We start from the raw sequence: 22075 nt of genomic DNA on the forward strand, positions 1-22075 counted from the left end.
CACCGCCCACTAAGCGAACAGGCATGTGAGGGAGCCTGTTTCCGGTCTCACACGATCGCCCATTGACTTCGCAGCTTCCCGGTACCCATCGACTGATCTGCAAACCTCACATCAACCTTTGCGACAGCACTTTTTCCACCTCTCTATCCAACCACCACTACCCCTCGTACATCATGTCTTACGCAGAGATGGCCGCCAAGGGCCCCAAGCAGAGCCCCGAGGAGGTGAGTTATTGAAGAGCGCTTGCAATGTGTGCCAATGCTAACTTGAAGACAGGCGTAAGTCACCCCGTTCATCTGGAAGGAGTTTACCCCTCCAACGTCAGCTTTGGCGATGCATGACGGCACCCTGTGTTGCGTCTTAGTCAAAATACAAGACCTGTGTTCTGAGGCATGAAGCTGCTAGAGTTGTTCTGACGTAGCATTGCAGTCGCGCCCCCGCCCAGCCTGAGGTCGAGCACGCTTCCGACGACAGCGTACACTCCCTTGTCGATGTAGACAGCCCGCACATCTCCTCGGTCCCCTCGGACTACGAGTCGCAATCCGTCAAGACCGACACGCAAGCCGAGCGCATGGAGCGTGAAGAGGAAATCAAGGAAGAGGCCAAGCACATCAAGGACCGCGCCGCGGCAAAGAAGGAGGCAGCCAAGGACAAGATGAAGAAGAATGCCGACAACCCGGTCGTGCTGAGCAACGCAGTTGGTCTTGCCGTTGTTGGTGGCATCGTTGGATTTGGCGCATACAGGCAGTATGCCCGCGGCGAGCTGACTGGCAAGGTCGTCGCGGCCTGGGCTGCCGTCATTGGACTGTTCGGCGTTGGCGACTACTACGTCAGCCAGTATGTTGCCCCAGCAGGAAGTGCTCTGGTGGCATATGTGCTAACATTCGCAACAGGTACTTCTTCAAGCGCAACCCACCGAAATAGACGTGCTCCCTGATCGCTTTGTTCAAATTTGCACTCCACTTCAATAGCACCTCGTACGACGGAATCCTGCTGAAATCTTGATCATCTGGACTGTACCGATTTGGCTATGTTGTCTTCATCTTTTCCGCGGTACCATACAGCAAGCAAGGGGTTCTCTACTCGGTTTCGATCTTGAGGCGAGATGCCTTCATGAGTCCACTTCTGTATATATGAGGTCAACGTTCAATATACCCGTTCAAATACCATCTTGACCACACAAAATTGATTCAGATTACGCATGAACTTTTGAAGGATTTTCTGATTACCATGTCGGATGCACTTGAGACGGTGCCCAGAATTCTCGGAAGTTCCACCACGTGATCCGAGTTCTCCAGCCACGCAGATCCCTGCTCCTTCCGCTTAGAAATGCAGGTCCCATAACTTTTACGTAGTGACGACACTTCCGTGTACCGTTGACATCCGCCACGTCTCTCTCTTTGCATCTCTTTCCTGTTTCACATCTTTTAGCATCATGTTTCGTGCAGCCCCACGGTTAATTGCGCGTCCAGCGCTGCGAGCCGCGCCACTACGGTCTGTCGCGCCGGCCAGGCGGTACTTGAGCACCGCACCACCATCACAAAAGTCGAGAAGTTTCAAGAGCTTGGTTGCGAGGCTGGGTGTTGCCGGAGCAATAATATACTATTACAACACCACGGATGTTTTCGCAGAGGAGCCAAGACGTATGTTCAGACGCCAATGGACGGACGAATTGAACCAGAGTAGCTGATCCTGCCTCAGAACTTGTCCAACCCCTCCCAGAAACCGAAGTTGAATCCGAGCACCTCCCCACCATCGAATCCATCTCCGAAGAGCGCAAGCGACGACAAGCAGTACAGGCACAACTCGAGGCTCAGAAGCAAAAAGAGGCTGAGCGCGCACAACAGAATGCGAAGCCTTCAGAAGATGGCCAGGGTGGCATAGAAGGACTCGAGGAAGAGGCAGATCAACAGGGCGCATTCAACCCGGAGACAGGCGAGATCAATTGGGATTGCCCATGTCTGGGCGGCATGGCTCATGGCCCTTGTGGTGAGCAGTTCAAGGCGGCCTTCAGCTGCTTCGTGTACTCCACCGAGGAGCCCAAGGGCATGGACTGCATCGACAAGTTCAAGTACGTCTACATCACAGTAGAGCCGCAACAGGCCTCCGAATTTTGCAATTGAGCAAGTAGCTAACACAACGCAGGGACATGCAAAACTGTTTCCGCGAATACCCCGAAGTCTACGGTTCAGAGCTCGACTCCGACGCCGATGACGAAGACGACATGACCGCCGCCCCCGAAACTCCATCCGACCCCTCCAGTGCGCAACAAGATTCCTCATTACAACCCTCCACCAATGACCACGCCGCCTCAGCTAAGGGAAAATTCTCTGGTGAACGCAACTCGAAACCACACACACCACAAAACAGCCTCGTTCCCGAAGAGTACAAGCCAAACGCCAAGCACAACCCCGTCAACGACGCAAGGGGAGATATGAGCAGCCTGGATAGCGAGAAGGAGAAGGAGAAGAGCAAGCAGAAGCCAAAGGGCGAGAGCGATACCGAGAGGGCGAACAAGGCGAGGGCACAGGTCAAGAGCCAGGAGCCTGTTAGCGAGAGCGAGAGTATGGTGCCCAAGGCTAGTCATGACGCGAGTGAGAAGGGAACAGGGAAGCTGGAGAGGAAGTAGAGGGGCTGTGAAGGGCGTAGGATGTATGAAGAGATGATGGCATTGTATTATATAGTTACGTGTACAGCACGTTTGAGGAACCAAGGGGGAGGCATTTAGACAGTGGTGTTCAACGCTTCTCTGCTACTGACGAAAATCATGTACAGTATATATAGTTTCAACAAAACGTTCAAGCAACATTCACATCTAAAGATCTTCTGCTGAGAAATCAGGCGACGCTCACATCAAAGATTCTGGTTCTAAGAAATGAGATTGCAATCGTTCTTGATAATAGAAACTACTTGTACAGCAGGCACTCCCGCCTGCCAGAAAAGGAAAGAACTTGAACACATCGGACCATTTGTAGCATAATCTTAGTTCCGAATTGCGTAGGTACCAACTCATTGTACGCCAGAAAACACCCCTTTGAGACCGCCAACCACATATCCCCAATCCAATTCAGCGCATCATGCTATCCTGACGTTTGTGGTCTTCACCGTGTCCGTTGTGAGGCTTACAATCGACACGTGAGTTACACTGTTCCAAGTCCTCACTACCGACGGCACTTGTCTGTCCCTCCTTTATTCCAATGCGATACTAAGGAAGCGCCTCATACACACACCCCGGTCTCAATTCAGAATGGCCCACGTCTTAAACATGTCGCGCGCGCTAGGATGTCTCTAAATCTCTACTTTGCTGTAGCCCTCTGCGCCTTCGGCAAGGGGCTGGGCGACACCGGCATCGACGCTGTCGCGCTTGACGCCCATGCTGTCCTCGCCCTTGCCTACGCCGAACATACGCATGGCTTCCGTTAGCGCCTGAACGGCATCTTCGTTGCTCATGCTGCCGGGCAGACCCTGGCCGCCCATGGAGCTGCTGATGCGCTTGGTAGCATCTTCAAGTGCGCGGACTCTCCTTTGGAAGTTGAGACGGTCCATGAATAGCTGCTGGCGGCGGCGCTGTAGATCGCGGCGTTCGGCGGAGAGGAGCTTCTCGAAGTCGTTGAAGTGAGCGAGCTTGAGCTGTAGCTTTTGTAGCTGGAGGTTTACGGCACCGGAGACGAGACGGGTGATGTGGCGTTCTTCGTGCGAGGCTAGTGCTGAGGAACGGGCGGCGGAAAGGGCGAAGGGAAGTGTGGCTAGAGGGTTGGGGTTGGAGGACGAGTCGGATTCCCGTGTGGCTACGGCGGTGGACTCGGCAGAGGGGTCGACGTCCATAGCGTCGCCGCCTTCTGGCTTCATGTCTGAGGCGGTCGCTGCGGGTGTAGACTGTTCGCCTTCCTTCTCTTTGCCCTTCTCTGATGGTGCGGTCGGGGCTTTGTTGATCTTCTCTTGAAGGATGCGCTTCATCTCGCCGACACTGCGCCCCGACGCTACCGCTGCCTCTGTGACGTTTGCGGGAGCAAGACCAGCTAGGAAGCTGACGACGCTGAGAATCGGGTTGTCGGCGTGGTGGATGGGTACACGACCCTCGCTGAGGTACTCCAGATCGCGCAAGAATTTGGTTGAAGGAGCTGCAGATTGTGACTCTGGTAGATCCGCCTCGATGTACTTGTCCTCAATCTCGAGCTGCAGGAACTTCATCACGCACTGCTCGCGTGTCTTCGTCTGGACGTGGTCGGCGACACGGTTCCAGTCATCGTCAAACTCCTCCAAGCCCTCGAGTAGCAAAAGAGTCTCTTCTTCCGTCCACTTCTCTTCCGTCTCGGCCGCTGCTGAGTTCTCCGGGTTGGAGATCTTTGTGAAGTCGGCTGAGGATGTGCCCTGCGGGAAGTTGCCCTCTACAAAACACCTGGGGCAAAGGTCGCGCTTCAAGCCACCAGCAGCCTTGATCTGGCCAGTCTGCTCGGAAGGTTTCGTTTCATGGAAATGTACACGGGTACATTCGACGCCGCAACTGAAGCAGTTGATGACCTTGGTTGGCTCCTTTGCAGCGGCTTCGAGATCCTTGACGTCTACCGAGCCGTTGGCGGCACCTTCGCCATTAGCAGCTTTTGGCTCCACGGATGCTTCTTTGCCATTGGCCTCGTAGATGTTTCGTCCAGCTAAAGACTTGGTCTCGCTCTTTGCCGTCGGTTGCTGGCTCGCAGCACGGTCAGTGGCTGTGAGCTGCTTTCCGTCCGTGGCTTTTGAGCCTGGTCCTGGTTGGAAAGGTTGCAGTCCGCGGGGGGTATCGACTGTGACACGGAAATGGCCGGTGAATGGAGGACCAATGTTCGATGGGCGTTCTTGAGGGTCGACCTGGTTGATATGTTAATCACGACTCAATGTAATCATATAGTGGCAAGATTTACTTGGTAGTTGATCAATCCCCACTGCTCGAGGAAAGCGTGCACGCGCATGATAGCACAGACATCTCCTGCAAGATTCCTTCGGCATGCGGTAACTGTGAGGTACTCGGATGGGTTCAGGCGGTATGTGTTGATCATGAAATCGCGGTAATCGCGGTACACGGCCGGTGTTTTGCTGCGGTTGCGACCGTTGAAGAACTCGGGCAGGGCTTTGCGCTCGCGGTAGTCGATGTAGCGCATGTCGAACCAGGTTGCGTAGCTCGGGATGATGGTCGCATATGTTTGAGTAACAAAGTGTGAACGCGCTGCTGACTGCAAATCGGCTTTTGCTTGCGCCTCTGGGTCAGCAGCTTCACCATCCTCGCCGTTCTCCTTTTTCGCGTCGTCGACGCCGCCCATCTCTTCGTCATCCTGGCCATCGGCGTCTTCCGCTTCCGGTCTTGGGCCATCGGGTGCGTCGAGAGGGTTATCTGATGCAGCTGTGGGCGTGGCAGTAGCAGGATCGTTGGAAGACTCCTTGCCGGGTGCGTCTTCGAGCATGCTGGTATCTACGGAACTTAGCGGGCTATCGACTTGGAGATTTTTCAAGGTCGGTGATGGGAACATGCGATCCAAATCGGCAAGATCCAGTGCACCTAGGAGCTCGTCGTCATGGAATAGGTCGTCCATCGTGTTGACGCGACGGGTGGTGGGTATGGTGATGATTGGAATCAGGATGCAACCTACCTTGATCGAGCGCATTGGTGTCGTTGGCACCTTCTCCAGTGAGACTTGGGTCCTGCGCAGTTGCGCTTGCTGTCGCGTCGTCGGCCATGGCTCGGGGCGTGCTGTGCGATGCGACGGAGCTGGAAGGCGCTATGCGGCAATGCAAAGGGGAAGTCGCGGGCGCGAGTACTCGGAGCGATTGCGCGATCGCAACGTGTCTTTTTCAACGTGCTGCCGCGTGGTCGTTGTTGAATGAGGGTGGGGATGGGGGGCTGCGATGGGTGGGTTGGAGTCGCGTCTGAAGTTCGCGATGCTCTCGAACGCCTAAGCAAAAAGAGCACTAAGGAGCATGGAGTAGTCTCACGTGATCAGCCTGCAGCCCCGAGCGATGCAGATGCAAGGCTAGTGCCGGATAACTAACCTGGCCAAACCGAGGTCATTGTTCTCCGCGCCGTTGGGTTACTTTCACTTTTGCTGGACGAGGCGTTCTACACCACCTTCTCGAATTTTGCGGGTCTGTTTCTTCCAGAGGCATCGCACTGTTCCCGCCCACCATGTTCTCCGCCGCTCGTCAATCCGCCCTCCGCACAGCTCGCACACGGCTTCGGCAGTCGCAACCCACGGCCGTACCCCAATACTCCGCCTTCGCACGGTTAGCGTCGACGTTTGCCATCCTCGAGCAGAAGGAAGGAAAGATCGTGTCACAGTCATTGGCCGCCATCACAGCAGGGACAAAGCTTGGAGGCTCAATAACAGCCTTCATTGCTGGAAGTGGGGTCAAGTCGGCCGCAGATGAGGCAGCCAAGTCAAAGGGCGTAGAGAAGGTCATTTACGTCGAGAATGGAGCATACGACAGGGTCAGTAGTCCAAAGGGATATCGAATGACATGGGACTGACAACATCTTGCAGTGTCTCCCCGAGAACTATGCGCCACTCCTGGTTGAGAACATCAAGAAGGGCGGTTACACACATGTCGTTGCCGGGCACTCAGCGTTTGGAAAGAACATAATGCCGCGTGTCTCAGCACTTCTGGACACACAGCAAATATCAGACATTACCGGCATCGAGAGCGAGGATAGTGAGTGGGCATCTTTTGGAGTACGCGAGGGGTTGTTAACCAGACTATAGCATTTGTTCGCCCAATCTACGCCGGCAATGCGATCATGACCGTCCAGTCGTCCGACAGCACCAAAGTTATCACCGTTCGAGGCACCGCTTTCCCCGCGCCTGAGACCGAAGGCGGAAACGCGACAGTAGAAGAGGGCGTCGACCCCAAGGCCGAATGCTCAACAGAATGGATATCTGAGGACCTCCAGAAGTCTGATCGTCCCGATCTCGGCTCTGCAGAGAAGGTCGTCTCTGGAGGCCGTGGTCTAAAATCAAAGGAGGAGTTTGACAAGCTCATGCCACCGCTAGCAGACGCGCTCGGTGCCGCCATCGGTGCATCAAGAGCAGCAGTCGACAGTGGCTTTGCCGACAACAGCTTGCAAGTCGGCCAGACCGGAAAGAACGTTGCGCCACAATTATACCTGTGTGCTGGTATCTCTGGTGCTATTCAGCATCTGGCTGGTATGAAGGACAGCAAGGTCATTGCAGCCATCAACAAGGATGCCGAGGCACCCATCTTCCAGGTCGCGGATGTTGGTCTTGTTGGAGATCTTTTCGAAACGGTCCCAGAATTGACCGAGAAGCTCAAGTCGCAATAAGCACTGAGCGCATTGATACCTGTTGTATATAGTTTGAACAATATATCAACCAAACAAGGAACACAACTGCCACGAAGTCAACTACCAGGAGACATCCCGGTACCTTCTCAAAACCATCACAAATCGCGGCATAAAGCACACAAGCACATTCAATGCTTTCCAAAGAATCTCTAACTGCACGTGAAGTATTAACCTTTTGATCTCCAAGTAACCCCGGCATTCGCAGCTTGGCGTGCGTCAACGGCTGATCGACGCCAGCACCCACCATTCGTCTCCACTACGCCGCGATAGCCGAGTCATCGAATCTGGCAATCTTGCTGGAGACCTGCTGAAACGCGCTGCTATGAACTCGCTGCTGAAGTTAGACTCTGATTTCCGACGTCTGTATTCCCTTCCGTGTCTCCTCCCAACTGTAGACGCGTTCACATTCCCTGCGCCACCGCTTCCGCTCTAGCGCCAGTTTCTCAGCAACTAGTCACACGCGTATATCCGTGCCCGACATATTCATCGCTGTTTCGCATCCTCTGTAATTTTGCACAGGAGAACGAGCCTGAGGATATATCGCGTTGAGAACTATTGTTATCACTTCTGGGTTTTCTGAAGGCCCAGCTCACTGTCTAGGGTTACGATGTCTGATGCCGGATCGCTCCGATGATGGCGCGTGAACATGAAGAACCGGGGCAGCCGAGCACGTCGGAACAATATAACGCCCAGGAAGAAGAAGAGCAAAGAAAAGAGCAGTTGACACGGAAAGACAGTAAGAAGACGAGATGGTGGAATGTCTGGAAGAAATGGGAGGGGCAGGATAGCGATTGGTGGTTCGCGAGCACTGGAATACCCGTAAGTGATGATTCGCACTGAAACGTCGTCACAAGAGGTTCATATGGCTCTTAACCTCCAAATAGACTCGACGAACTACGTTGTTCAGATGCTAACATCAAACAAGCTACTCGCCGCAACTCTCGGCCCACTAGCCAATGTGAGCTCGATCGCCGCACTTGTAACTCCCTGGAGACAGCAAAACATCATCAACGGCGAACGAATCTCAGACTTCAAAGGCGTACCTTTCGGCGACCCGAGATGGTGCTACTGGATCAACGTAGCATCACTGATCTGCGGCTTCCTCGGCAATCTCTTCCTTCTTCTGAACTTCACGCAGAGGATCCGTTATATCATTGCTCTACCCGTTACTGTGGTTTTGTGGTATCTTTCATCTGCTTTCCTCATAGCGATAACGATATGCATGAACACTTACGAACCGCCCATCCGACCGGAACAAGGATACACGCAAGGATTTTGGTACGCGATTGCGGCTGCGGCGTTTTACACCATTTGTTCTATGCTTCTCATGGTCAACATGCTGGGATTTTTTCTTGGTCACTACCCCGAGAACTTTGCTTTGAGCGACAGTCAAAGAACGCTTATTCTACAGACTATGGCGTTTTTCATCTGGTTAGGCGGTGGCGCCGCTGTCTTTGCGAAACTCGAGCAAGATGCTGGAGAAGACAGTTGGAGGTTTGCCGATGCCTTGTACTTTTGCGACGTCACTATCCTAACCGTTGGATTTGGCGACCTAGTACCTACGACTGATGTCACTAGGGGGATTGTCTTTCCGTACTCTGTAGGCGGAACGATTACGCTAGCCCTCATCGTCTCTTCGCTTTACACGGCAGTTCGCGAGCTCGGTGACGAGAAGATTGTTCAAAAGCATGTCGATCGCATGCGCGAACGAGTCGCAGAGCGTACAGTTACCAACTCGTTTGACCTCCGTCATCGGGAACGAGAAGCCCACCATCTGGTTCGGAAACGCAAACTTGGCATTCCAAAGATATCAGGACCTAGTCAGCCACGGCCCTTTCGAACCCCCATGGGCGAGTCTGTCCAGCATACATCCACTATGCAGGGTGTCGCCGTTGCGCTGCATATAGGTTCCTCTAAGCCCAAGATCATGTTGTTGAAAGAAGAGAAGGATCGCTTTGAAGCGATGCGCAAGATCCAAGCCGACTCGAAGAAGTTCAAGCAGTGGATGGCGCTTTTCTGGTCCATCACTACTTTCTCGATCCTCTGGTGTGTGGGTGCAGTCGTTTTCTGGATCACCGAACAAGAAACACAGCACTTGACTTACTTCCAGTCGCTTTACTTCTGTTATGTCAGTCTATTAACAATCGGCTACGGTGACCTGGCACCGAGATCCAATTCCGGGCGCTGTTTCTTCGTCATCTGGAGCTTGATTGCCGTTCCGACCATGACTATCCTAGTCTCGGATCTAGGCGACACTGTCGTGGCCAACTTCAAGAAATGGAGTGACGAGCTCGCGGATTTTACAGTACTGCCCAAGGCAGGTATTTGGCGTTCGTTTCTGGACAAACACCCTTGGCTGCTGCAATGGTTACAGCGATGGACAGACAAGCGAGCGAGAAAGAAGCGACTGATAAGGGGCTTCGACGTCTCGGATCCACGGTCTGATGACGGCATCGTAGATTCTTCGGACCCGCAAGACAGAGAGAGTATTTCGAACGACCCGGAAGATCGCGAAGCAGCAACCGATATAGAACTAACTCTCCACCCCACCGTCCCAGCCCTCGCCTCGGAGGCCGAAGCCGACACGACCAGCCCTCCCTCTCAAACTTCGCTCACTCGTCGCCTCGCCCTGTCCATCCAAAAGGTTTCTCTCGACCTCAGAACCAACGACAAGCGCTACACATATGAAGAATGGGTTGAGTTCACACGGCTCATCCGCCTGACGAGTCCAGAGCGTCTAGACCGCAATGTAGACACCGACAACATGGTTTCTGAAGATGAGAACGAAGAGGGATTGGTGAATTGGGATTGGATCGGAGATGACAGTCCTATGGTGTCTGGTATTAGTGAGAGTGAGTGGCTTGTGAAGCGGCTGATTGAGAGTCTTGTGAGGTTGGAGAAGAGGAAGGAGGGAGCGAGGCGGAGGTCTGATGTTGGGGCTCTGAGGGAAATGGAGTGTGGGAGGAGTGTAGGGAGCCGAATGGATAGCATTGAGGGTCAGTAGGCATGGTGCAACCAACCCACTCTTATCTGAAATGTTCAGCGATAGCGAGGTGGACCTCTGTTGGGACGTTTGGGCCTAAAATGGGAGGTCTTCTTATCGAAATTTCATTGTTGATAGTATTGAAAGGTGGCCATCAACTTCTGTTGCTTTGTTCCTCAACTAGATGCCGCTGACTAAAGAATGCGGTACCCATACTGAGCTCGTAGGGATGCGATCAAATCATGTACGAAGAACCGGTTGCTTGCAAAGGTAAGCAGAAGATCTCAGGCATCGTAGTGTGAGGTGTGCTTCGAAGTGGGACTAGCGCACTGCATGGCCAATTCCCTCTCAGGCGCCATTGCCGCAACCTACACAGGAACTGGCAGGCATGCACAGTGGTGTGGTGAAGTAACATCTGAAGCACAGGATATCGTACCTTCCTGGGGCTCTTTGATCTTAGGCAGCAATATTTCGTCACTCCGTCATCCTTGCAGCCATCCTTAGCACATGTCTTGGCCATGGTCATTTCCTAATTCGGTATGCTCGCGCATTCTCACTGGTCCGCTCGCAAAGTCACGTGCACGAAGGGTGATACCTGCCCCGGTAGGTATGCCAGCTACGAGGTTGTCAAAAAAGCAAACCGATGAGCATCCCCGTCGCATGCTGTTGCAATCGAAGGCGTCTGCTATTATTTCAAAGGCTCAAGAGAAGTCTGAAGGCTTGTCTGTGAAAAGGCAATGGCTGTGCGGAAGGGAGAGGTTTACTGAGGAGTGCTGGTCGATCGGTGGAGTCGGACGTTCCAGGCACCGACGACCGTTCGCTCACTCTGGAGAACGCTTGACAACACCCAAACTGTCCGGGAACTCCAACACCCGCGTGCTCAATTCTCGATACATCTTAGAAAAGGCGTTTGCTGGGCTTTTTTCCAGCATCCGATCGCACTTGTTCGCACTGACATCGAGTCTGGGCGTTGAAACACAACAGACGCGCGTTGCCCCTTACGTCTCGCAGGTAGTCGCTCGATTAGGAAGGATGGTGGTGAAGCGAGATATCGCGTGGTTAGCGTATCCTGTGGCTGAGATTCGTAGTGCACTTGGCACGACGAACATTGGCCCCGGTGCAGAAGATCGTTCTCAGCTACACTCTCACTCCGAGTTTTGACGGTGTGCGTGTCGAATCGGAACGCAGACTCGGTTTGGTCCGGTGCATCTGGAATACGATATACGGCAGTCACATTACCAGGCATCAATCTTTGCCCCCCGGTTAAGATGACCACCTCCTCTACTATCGAATAATCGTTCATTTCACGCTTCGATTTTGCCGATTTCTTACGCTCTTTTGAATCGCACTGCCATGAACTCCAATGTCACTGACGGTCAATCGCCACCCCAGCCAACCGTCGACGCTGGGGTGGAGAGCACTGCGATCGCCACTCAAGTTTTAGAGACAGGACCCGACGAAAAGCACAGCGTCATCGAAGACGCAGGGCACGATGGAATTGCCTCGTCAAAGGCAAAGAAAGTGCCTCAAGCGGGCATGAAGAACTACTTCGTGAGTAGATTGCCTTGGATGTTATTCCTGGCTAACGTGCGAGCAGCGAGTGTTCTCGTATGGAACAACTCTCGATTACTGGCTCATATTCATGTGCTGTGTTACTTCAATAGCGTCCGGCGTTACCTTTCCTTTGATGAACGTCGTCTTCGGTATGATCTGATAGCCTGGGATCTATTGGCACCTTCTGCAAGTACTGACAGCACTCAGGTCAATTGGTCGGCTCGTTTACCAACTACTTCATCCCGGGAACGACCTTGACAGCTGGAGAATTCCAAGCCGAGATCAACAGGCTTACGCTGTTCCTTGTCTACCTGTTCATCGCGAAGTTCGTGTTATCTTACATATCAATGGTACGTACACGATCCCTGAAGAGGCTTTCATCATTCTAACACTGGTATAGCTCACCATCCGAATCAGCGGCCTTCGAATCTCTGCTGCGCTACGTCTAGCATATCTACGAGCTCTGTTCGCACAGCCAATCAGTGTGATAGACACTATAAGTCCCGGCAAAGTGTCCACCCGGATTACAACCTCCTCCAATACGGTGCAGCTCGCCATATCGCAGCACTTTGCTATACTCTTCCAGTCCCTTGCATTCGTTATCGGAGCGTATGTGGTGGCTTTCATCAAAGGCCCACTGCTCACCGTAGTCGCCTCTGCCTCGCTTCCGTTCATCCTCGTGGTCTTCGGTATCATATTGCCACCTTTCATCCGGATACACAAAATTACCGAGAAACATCATGAAGATGCTTCTGCCATGGCTTTCGAGATGTTCTCATCCGTTCGCATCCTTACTGCATTCGGTGCAGAGGCGAAATTGGCAAGGTTGCATGAGGCCTTGCTGGACAAAGCTGCGACGAACGAGCGCAGGGCTGCGCCTCTGATGGGTCTTGTCATGTCACCCATGATGATCGGAATGTATGGCACATTTGCAATTGCGTTCTGGTTCGGGATCAAGCAGTACTCGGAAGGCAAAGGCGACATCGGAACCATAGTGGTGGTTCTGTTCTCTGTCATGATGGCAATAACGAACATCAGTAGGGTTGTGAGCCCGATAATTGCCATCGCGAAGGCATCATCTGCAGCCACCGAACTGTTCATCACGATCGATGCAATTGTCCCTGATACCACTGGATTGAAGGAGCCTGATGTAACCGCCAACGCAAACATCAGCTTTCACAACGTTGCCTTCTCGTATCCAAGCCGACCACATGTTCAGATCCTTGGAGGCCTTGATCTCGAGCTTGAGGCAGGCAAAGTTACCGCTATTGTCGGTCCATCCGGAAGTGGTAAGCAGTTCTTATTCTACAAATTGTGGGCTCTCTACTGACCACTTGCCTCAACCTATAGGGAAGTCCACTATTGTGGGACTGGTTCAGCGATGGTATGAACTCTCAGGCACAACGGCCGCCGCATCAGATGAGAAACCGAACGACGCATCGCCTCAAGAAGACACGCTTGAAAGCAAGAAAGAAGGCACCCAGAAGTCTGGATGGTTCAAGAAGAAGGATGTACCAAAGGATGAAGGCAAGCAAGCATCTGCGAAGAAGGCTGGAGATGACAAGAGCAAGGACGAGGAGCCTGATCTGGGCCCAAACACTTGCACTGGTACCATCAGGATCGGTGATACCAAGTTACAAGATGTCGACCTAAAATGGTGGCGCTCTCAAATCGGTCTGGTTCAGCAAGAGCCCTTCCTGTTCAACGATACCCTGTACAACAACATCGCGTTCGGTCTCATTGGTACCCAATATGAAGACTTGCCGAAAGAAGAAAAGATGAGATTGGTCGAAGACGCGTGTCGCGAAGCCTACGCCGAAGAGTTTATCGCCAAACTACCAGAAGGCTACGAAACCATGGTTGGCGAGAGCGGCATCAAGCTTTCGGGTGGACAGCGACAACGAATAGCGATCGCGCGAAGCATCATCAAACAACCACCTATACTGATTCTCGACGAAGCGACGAGCGCTATCGATGTACGTACCGAACGCATCGTTCAGCAAGCTCTCGATCGCGTATCGAAGAACCGAACGACTATCGTCATCGCGCATCGTCTCTCTACCATCAGGCGCGCGGATAAGATCGTGGTGTTACGTCAAGGTGCTCTCGTGGAACAAGGCACCCACGATGAGCTGTTGAAGATAGAAGCTGGTGTTTACTACGGCTTGGTTCATGCCCAAGAGATCGCAGCGGAAGCGGAACAAGACGCTGATGCCGACCCGCTCGAAAAGGCCAAGAGCGCAGACACTGATATCCATGAAGACTACAAGCAGAGCACTGATGTCTCCAAATCAGCCGAAGATCCAGAGTACAAGCAGCAAGGTCTCTTTGGCAGCTTCGGTCGTCTTATCTACGAACAACGCGGTCATTGGATCCTATACAGCGTCGCTATTTTGGGTGTACTGGCTAGCGGTGTCGTCTACCCGCTTCAGGCCTACATTTTTGCAAACGTCGTCAATGTTTTCACCCTTCCCATGGACGAGCTCGTCAGCAAAGGCAACTTCTGGGCAGGCATGTTCGGTGTTTTGGCTGGGAGCACCTTTCTATCCTACTTCTTCATGGGCTCAGCCTGCCATCTCATCTCTGTTGCCATAACAAAGAACTACCGGCAAGAGTACCTGAACAACCTCATCCGCAAACGCATTGCCTTCTTCGACGATCAAGGGCATAGCCCTGGGTCTCTTACGTCGACCCTGAGCTCAGACTCGACACAGATCCAGCAGCTAATGGCAACGGAGATGTCTGTTGCACTCATAGCTATTGTCAACGTAGTGGGCTGCGTTATCATCTCTTTCATCTATGGTTGGAAACTGTCGCTTGTTGCACTATTTGCCGCGCTGCCACTTATACTGGCTGCTGGATATCTCCGTGTACGCATTGAACTCGAATTCGACAAGACCAACGCGAAGGTATTCGAGAACAGCAGTCAATTTGCTTCCGAAGCTGTCGGTGCTTTCCGCACAGTATCAAGCCTTATCATGGAAGACATGATCGGCGAGCGCTATGAGACCTTGCTCAAGGGTCATGTCACGAATGCGTTCTCAGGCGCAAAGTATGGCACTCTTGTTTTCGCGGCAAGCGACAGCATTGAACTAGCTTGCATGGCTCTTACCTTCTGGTATGGCGGTACCCTGCTGGCTTCCCGCGAGTACAGTCCTGTAGACTTCTTCGTCATCTACCAAGCTATCGTGCAAGGTGCTATCGCAGCAGGACAGTTCTTCTCATATGCCCCCAACATGGCCCAAGCCACGGGCGCCGCGAATCGCATTCTCAGTATGCGTCCACCAAATTCTACAACATCCACTGCCTATCCGCCTCTAAGCAAACCCGAAGAAGGCGTAGGCATCGAATTCCAGAACGTGTATTTCGCCTACAAAACCCGCGAAGTGCCCGTTCTATCCAACCTCAATATACAGGTCCTACCAGGCCAGTTCGCCGCACTGGTCGGTGCATCCGGCTGCGGCAAATCTACCACGATATCCCTCCTCGAGCGCTTCTACGACGCAACATCCGGCCGTATTCTCTACAACGGACAAGACATCACGACTCTTGATCCCGCAGAATATCGCAAGCAGATCAGTCTCGTCAGCCAAGAACCCACGCTGTACGAAGGCACGATACGCGAAAACGTTGCTTTATCTGTCGATACCGCCACGGATGAAGACATCGAACAAGCATGCCGCGACGCCCAAATCCACGACTTCATCACCTCCCTGCCCGACGGATATGCCCAGCGTCTAGGTCCGAAAGGGATGTCGCTGTCCGGTGGTCAGAAACAACGTCTCAGTCTTGCTCGCGCCTTACTGCGGAAACCAAAACTTCTCTTGCTGGATGAAGCGACATCGTCTTTGGACTCTGAGTCTGAGAAATTGGTTCAGGATGCTATTGAGCGTGCTGCTGGCGAGGGCGGAAGAACTGTGATTGCAGTCGCGCATCGCCTTGCTACGATTCAGAAGGCGGATGTCATCTTTGTGTTGGGTAGTGGCATGGTGTTGGAGAGGGGTGATCACCAGGGGCTGTTGAGGAAACGGGGTGTTTACTGGCAGATGGTGAGTTTTAGTCTGATGTTCCGGTTCTGGTCGAGTTGTGCTAACTTTCGAATAGTGTCAGGCTCAAGCTTTACACCGATAAGACTGGTCGTTACTAACTTCGGCATTTGTTGCGTTGGCGAAACACCTTTTTTCCATGATCTCCTCTCTTTCTCATCATGCACGTGTCTCCGAGTGCCTGCACTTTACCTTTTTAATACTACACTTTAATTCCACAGACATATTTTGACATCGTTTGGATATTATTCGAAGTAACGCAATGTTTCTTTGAACGTGATCATATATACACCCTCCGTGTATCACATATGATCAAGCTATCCACAATCTAGCCATTATCCATCGTGCATTTACTGTTGACCCATAATTCCTCCCGGTGGGTACTTTGGCTGCCCCTCAGGCCCTAGGTCCTCTTCTCCGCTGTCACCCGTCCTAGCTGTAGGCTTTGTCTCGGTAGTAGGGGCCTTGGGTTCGCCCATGCCGTCGGGCTTCGGTGGTGACTTTGTGCCTGGCCCACCGCGCTTCTGCCAGTCGAGCCACGAGCCGCGGTATTCGCCAACGTTTGTGTATCTGCCGTGTGGGTTAACTAATGTTCTCCAGCAACCCTCTTTTGCCCGCTTATCGAACTCTGGGCGTGTGCCAGTGAAGGATCCGACTTACCCAGCTTGTCTCGCGATTCCTGCAGCCGCTGAGCTCCTCACTCCCGCCTTGCAGAAGAACACGACTTCTTTTCCCTTGGGTGGCTTCTGGAAACCAAACCTATCCTCGAACTCCTCTTCGTCTAGTAGCAGCGCATCGGGTTGTGAGGTGACGGGGATGTTGATAGAGGTGGGTATAGTGTTCGCGTCGAATTCATGGGGTTCGCGGACGTCGATAAGGAGACGTGAGTCTGAGGGCGCTTCGAGGATGTGTAGAACCTGAATGAGTTAGCGGTGCGCTTGAAGGGGTATATTATGGCATGAAAGAAGGCGATCGTATAGGCCAAGAAAGACTTGGGAAATAACTGTAAGACGTACATCGTCGAATTGGTAGAGTTTGTTCTGCTTCAAATCGTTTGAATCCTGTGAATGCCATCTCTTCTGTGCTGGCGTCGCTTGTAGTCTCGCCGCGCCTCCTACAGCCACAGTCCTGCCTTGCGAGATGGATGTGTTTTGTGACTTGGGTGCGATGCTGAAAGCGCGTGCAGTGTTGAAGCTCAATCGTGTAGGCTGACGGCCGATGACGGAGGCATTGGAACGGACGCCGAGTAGTTGGGCTGCGCGCTTGGAGGCCATGGTTGGTATTGGTGTCGCGATGATAATCTATTGCGGTTCGAAAGAGCTGAGAAGGCGACTGTCGTCTCTAGATTATCGAAGATGTTGTTCGGATAGATAAATACTCAGTGTTCAAGTCGCCGACAAGAGCTCGGCTCTTGCCAAATTATCGCCGACGTCACTCTTCGCGAACATTGGAGCGCAACCACGCTAAGCCCTACAGCCACAAGTTCGGCAGGCGTCATCGCACGCCTCGGCTGCACGGTTCCGGAAGTGTCTTGGATTCAAGCTCTCATTTTATTTGGAGTATCGGGCATAAAAGTACATGGATGACACTATGGTTCAAGGGCAACATCCAACAGGGTCGTTATAACGCCAGTAAAAGAACTACAGACAGTGGGGTATTCAACACAAAACAGACCATATAGGGATTGTTCAAACTCCTGTAAATGAGAAACGCTTACTCCTCCTCGTCGCGCTGAACATCCAAACCGCGCAATCGCTGTGATAGTAGACCGGCATTGGGCGGAGCAGACGGGCTGCCGAGCGGCGAGAATGCATTTCCGCCGTAGCCAATGTCGCCTTTACTGAGCTTCTCAAAGGTACCATCGTTTTGACTTTTCGGACTACTCACACCAGCTCGCGGCGAAGTAATGGGTGTTCTGAAGGGGCTCTTCGGATCAACATCCATGCGATCGCGAGACATAGGCCGTGACTCAATTGCAGTGAGCCTGCCGATGGTGAAAGGTATGGGCTGTAATTCCGGCATAGGCGAGTTGAAGCCGCTTGATGCTGAGGAGTTGGTGGTGCCACCAGTGAACTTGACGGCTGGCGGAGGTAATGGGGTGTGCTGCCTCAGTCCATCAAGCTGATCGTACGCCTGCTGAGATTGAGATAGTGGCCATCCAGCGCTGCGTCGACGGAAAGCCTTGTCCGTAGCGGGTTGAGCTCCCGGTAGATGTGTCTTTTGCAGCGATGATGCATCTCGCGTCGGCTTGTACGTGCTGTATCTAGGCTCAGGCTGCTGGATTTCATTCCTCAGCTTTTCTTTGCCGTCTGGTACACGATTCGCAAAAACGACCCGTATGCTTTTGTACAAGTAATGACGACCCTTTGAAGGACAGCATATGTGCAAGTGTATGAGATAACGCAAGATAGGTCGGTCGTTCGGATCGTCTGAGTTGCTGAGGGCAGCCTCTGGACGGTCAGTTCCGAGGTTCTTCCGTGAAGATGCAGGCATATCGATAATGGGTCCAGCAGAGTAGCTGCGCTGTCTGATAAAGGTCTTCTGACCTGGCTCCATATCCGATATGTCATATGGCACGAGGAAGAGCTTCACTGCGGTTTTGTTTGGGTTCTTCAGCACAATCTGGAGCTGCCCCTGCGGTGGTATGCGGTAACATCCCCCCGGAGGTGCCTTGGGAGACGTAGATCGTCGCTTTTTCTTTTCTTTACGACGAAGGTCTCCTTTCAAGCTCTGTCCACTCTCCTCTTCACCAAGATTAATCTTGAAGTCAAGATCGTCTTGTTCGGGGGCTGGCACTGCATGTCGTCGCTTGCGTTTACTAGCTTCGCTGCTTTCGTCTGGCGGTGGCAAAGTGTTTTCCAAGTCAATGTGCCCAACATAAGGGCTCGGCTCATTGTCTGAGATCCTGCCGTTGCCAGTGTTGTAACTGTAAAATACGGCTGGAAAGGGGACTGTGACGTGCGGTGGGCACTTGAGGCTGGACTTGCATTGTCCTTTGCCGAGTACGCCAATCTTGGCGACGAAATCAAGAGGCCGCGATGGCGTAGTAGACATACGCCCACGAAGTATAGACTCCTCGTATGAACCGACCATGGGGGCGTGTTGCAACGGAGATGCTTCCGAGGAAAAGGAGGGGCGTCGAGCGTGTAGGAACGGTGTTTGCGACTGAGATTGAGGCTCAGACTGATTGAACGTCATTGATCGTCGCGGTTGGTGTGCTTGGTATGGCATTGAACCACTGTGGCGGATGTGTCGAGCTGCCGGAGTTCCGGTGGCGGATCGCGCCATTTGGGTGGACTGGTAATCATGAAAGGATGCAGGAGAGTAGGTATGCCGGCGACTATTTCTGTCGGGACTTCGGGACCCTTGCCGCGAGCCTGGCCTGGAAGAAAAGTCCAAGTCTGTGTTGTTTGCTTGCTGAACAAGCGGGCTTGTGGGCGGTAGAAAAGCAAATGAGCTAAACGGTGACTGTGATGACTGCGATATCGCTCGCGCTCGGGCGGGTATTCGGGCATCTGGGTGATGTGACACCGGGTACGAGACGTCATTGCGGTTCGAAGTGTAAGCAGCAGAAGGGAACGAGCGATTCCAAGGCACCACCGGCGAAGTCGCTAGGAAGCCTGAAGTTGAGGAGTCGCTCTCAGACGCCGTGCCCGCTCTCTTTTCTCGAAAGTCTCCAGAGTGTAATGCCGATCGTGGACGCTCGATATCCAGACCTACCGCTGCAGGGTCACGGAGATGTTCCGGGGTGGAGATTCGAGAGGTTTGCAGCTCGGCGGATGAAGATTGAGGTGTAGTCGGTCGGTCTTGCGACGTCGGTCGGGTCGAGGAGTCGCGCTCAGTTACGGAATCGCCCTGTGATACACGATCAGTATTCCTTACATGGATTATCAGGCACCGTGGCGGACGTTTCCTAGTTCCCCGGCTACTCACACCTTGCCGCTGCAGCCACGATGGGCTGTTCGTTCGTTTGATCCTCTCCATCCAGTCCTTCCGTCCGAACATAGACGGCTTGCGCATTTGGCTGGGCGACCCAGGGTCCATATCCTGTAGCATGTCGACTTTCGGCGATTCTGGCTGCATGTCCGGTTCCATGTTCCTTTCTACAGCAAATCCCGGAGTATGCGGTATTTCAAAGCCGGTGGCCAAGGCCTGAGGCAAGAATGACGATGTTGGCGGACTGTCATGGGGATCATGAAAGATGGGCATGGTTGTAACAGATTGTTGCGATAGACAGCATGAGTACAAAGATTTGACAAAGTATCAGAGAATAGTGGCGGGTTCGCGCGCGCAAAAGACGTGGAGCACTGAGATGGCAGGTCGTAAGGATGGCGGAGACGTCAGGTCAAGCGGTTGGAGCACCTGCTGGCCCGGCGAATGATATGAGTAAGAGTTTCCAGTTTAAACGGGGTGCGCTGGCTCCAGTGGGCGCTTCATTGTACAGTCATACTGCCCAGTTTTAGGACGAAACAGCGTGGAGCGCCCCAGTTGAAGGTGCGGAGAGGAGGGACGCAGGGACCGGGACAGATGACGCGCTGTGATCTTTGTTACAAGACGGAAAGTTCCTAATCGCTGCTGATAAAGTCGCCCATGCCGCCGGACCGGTATTGGCCGACGCAGCATGTCACACGACGAAAAAGAACACACTGCTCATCCGGGTGTTCCTGCACGTCCCCGCGGGCTGCGTCTTTGCTGGTGCATAGTTGCGATGGTGCACAAAGCTGAGGCGTGAGTGCAGGACCGCCGCGGTGGTGAAGACCATGTGACTGGCTCTAGATCGCGCCCCACTTTGCCAAGGCTGAGAAAGTCGGCGCGCGTTTGCGACAATCTGCATACCGCGACTCCGAACTTTCTCAACACAACCACAGCCGTCGATATGGCAGTCAAACGGCCGCATGAGGGAGACGCAAAGTCTTCCGTGAAAAAGCAGAAGCAGAAGGGTCGCTTCGACATCGGTCCCGCAAACTTACCCGATGGCACCCATAGACGGAAGAGTAGGTTTTTATCAACATTCTTCACGCATAGATTTCTCGCGGAGGAGGGATTTAGACAGGCGTATCGCGGGAGTCTTCAGCACCTACGTTTGCTGGCATCGCATATACACTTCAACTGCTAATTGGGTACTCAGTCGAAAAGATCAAGAAAGGCCTTATCACCAAGGCAAAGCTGAAGAAGCAGTATGCAAAGCTCAAAGCCCGCGAAGAAAACGAAGAGACGACACCGCGCAAGTCTGTCTACGACCGCGAATCTGCCAACGACGACGAAGACGACGATGAGGAGCCTACCGAACCCGTCCAAGAGCCCACCTTGGAGCCACACCCCGATCGCGTAGCGATGCTGGAAGAGAAGTCGCCCGAACCGGAATCCACACAGACTTGGGAGAGGCGACAGCGACGAGCTCGACCACAGCCATTCTTGAAAGAGACAGAAGTGGCGCGGAAGAAGAGGGAGGAAATAGAGGCGCGGCAAAAAGCCAGAGAGGAGGCGGACAAGGAGCGCGCAAAAAAGATTGCTGAGCGTGAGCGCTTCAGGAAGACCATGTCCAAAGCTAGGGGACCCAATGGCCAGAGGAAGCTCGGACGAGAGAGCACAGTTCTGCTTGCGAAAGCGCAGAGACTCATGGGCAAGACCTGAAGCATCGTCATCCGATAGCGACGCTACTATCCCCAGCTCCGAGGGATGATACGTCTGCGTCAGCCGACGCGTGCGCGCGCTCTTGTCAACATCTACGCACTCAATCCAGTGCTGGAGACACCGCTCCGCTTTACAACGAACACGGTTTCGACCCGTTCACTACGATGCAAGTATTGCGCTTCCCGCAGGTTGAACATCATAGTGGCCAGTGGATCGGAACGCATGTCGGGTGGCTATGATCTAGCCGTCGTTATAGGCACATGCTTGCTCAGAGAGAGGAGCAGCTTATTTACACAAGATACAATAGGCCAGACTCTGTGACGAAGCAGTAGTGCTACAGACATTCTGGATCAGGTGCACAGCTTCTTACCGAGAAAGCACCGTTGAATCATCGAATCAATTCAATGTACATTGCATTCTTTCTTACATCGTTCGATATCACCTTGCACCAATGCGGTTGTGTGATGTTACTTGTTCAGCCTTACCCCTCAGCCCTTGCACGAGGAGCGGTAGACCCGGACATAACTT

The 22075-nt window shown here is 53.1% G+C and overlaps 9 protein-coding genes across 9 annotated transcripts; 6 read left to right on the forward strand and 3 right to left on the reverse strand.

Annotated features, from left to right (window-relative positions):
* Positions 1–173: 173 nt before the first annotated feature.
* J4E83_002560 (uncharacterized protein) lies at positions 174–924 on the forward strand (the record flags this gene model as incomplete). Its single annotated transcript, XM_049329505.1, has 4 exons — positions 174–224; positions 273–278; positions 446–837; positions 894–924. 4 exons carry the CDS (start codon positions 174–176, stop codon positions 922–924), a joined length of 480 nt encoding a protein of 159 aa, XP_049191184.1.
* A 1053-nt stretch (positions 925–1977) lies between these two features.
* On the forward strand, positions 1978–2629 carry J4E83_002561 (uncharacterized protein; the record flags this gene model as incomplete). The annotated part of the gene is made up of 2 exons (XM_049329506.1): positions 1978–1986; positions 2132–2629. The coding sequence occupies 2 exons, from the start codon at positions 1978–1980 to the stop codon at positions 2627–2629; spliced, it is 507 nt and encodes a 168-aa protein (XP_049191185.1).
* A 659-nt stretch (positions 2630–3288) lies between these two features.
* Positions 3289–5712, reverse strand: J4E83_002562 (uncharacterized protein; the record flags this gene model as incomplete). The annotated part of the gene is made up of 3 exons (XM_049329507.1): positions 3289–4848; positions 4902–5446; positions 5625–5712. The coding sequence occupies 3 exons, from the start codon at positions 5710–5712 to the stop codon at positions 3289–3291; spliced, it is 2193 nt and encodes a 730-aa protein (XP_049191186.1).
* Positions 5713–6157: 445 nt separating this feature from the next.
* On the forward strand, positions 6158–7309 carry J4E83_002563 (uncharacterized protein; the record flags this gene model as incomplete). Its single annotated transcript, XM_049329508.1, has 3 exons — positions 6158–6460; positions 6513–6681; positions 6732–7309. The coding sequence occupies 3 exons, from the start codon at positions 6158–6160 to the stop codon at positions 7307–7309; spliced, it is 1050 nt and encodes a 349-aa protein (XP_049191187.1).
* Positions 7310–8192: 883 nt separating this feature from the next.
* On the forward strand, positions 8193–10334 carry J4E83_002564 (uncharacterized protein; the record flags this gene model as incomplete). The annotated part of the gene is made up of 1 exon (XM_049329509.1): positions 8193–10334. The coding sequence occupies one exon, from the start codon at positions 8193–8195 to the stop codon at positions 10332–10334; it is 2142 nt and encodes a 713-aa protein (XP_049191188.1).
* A 1332-nt stretch (positions 10335–11666) lies between these two features.
* TR06 (ABC-type transporter tr06) lies at positions 11667–15998 on the forward strand (the record flags this gene model as incomplete). Its single annotated transcript, XM_049329510.1, has 6 exons — positions 11667–11864; positions 11911–12016; positions 12075–12217; positions 12268–13156; positions 13218–15916; positions 15972–15998. The coding sequence occupies 6 exons, from the start codon at positions 11667–11669 to the stop codon at positions 15996–15998; spliced, it is 4062 nt and encodes a 1353-aa protein (XP_049191189.1).
* Positions 15999–16263: 265 nt separating this feature from the next.
* J4E83_002566 (uncharacterized protein) lies at positions 16264–17187 on the reverse strand (the record flags this gene model as incomplete). The annotated part of the gene is made up of 3 exons (XM_049329511.1): positions 16264–16483; positions 16574–16830; positions 16930–17187. 3 exons carry the CDS (start codon positions 17185–17187, stop codon positions 16264–16266), a joined length of 735 nt encoding a protein of 244 aa, XP_049191190.1.
* Positions 17188–17626: 439 nt separating this feature from the next.
* J4E83_002567 (uncharacterized protein) lies at positions 17627–19006 on the reverse strand (the record flags this gene model as incomplete). Its single annotated transcript, XM_049329512.1, has 1 exon — positions 17627–19006. One exon carries the CDS (start codon positions 19004–19006, stop codon positions 17627–17629), a length of 1380 nt encoding a protein of 459 aa, XP_049191191.1.
* A 1783-nt stretch (positions 19007–20789) lies between these two features.
* On the forward strand, positions 20790–21547 carry J4E83_002568 (uncharacterized protein; the record flags this gene model as incomplete). The annotated part of the gene is made up of 2 exons (XM_049329513.1): positions 20790–20907; positions 21042–21547. The coding sequence occupies 2 exons, from the start codon at positions 20790–20792 to the stop codon at positions 21545–21547; spliced, it is 624 nt and encodes a 207-aa protein (XP_049191192.1).
* Positions 21548–22075: the final 528 nt, after the last annotated feature.

Source organism: Alternaria metachromatica (genome assembly GCF_023757995.1).
Source record: "Alternaria metachromatica strain BMP 0045 chromosome Unknown scaffold_4, whole genome shotgun sequence".
In the NCBI taxonomy this organism is placed as follows: Eukaryota; Fungi; Ascomycota; class Dothideomycetes; order Pleosporales; family Pleosporaceae; genus Alternaria; species Alternaria metachromatica.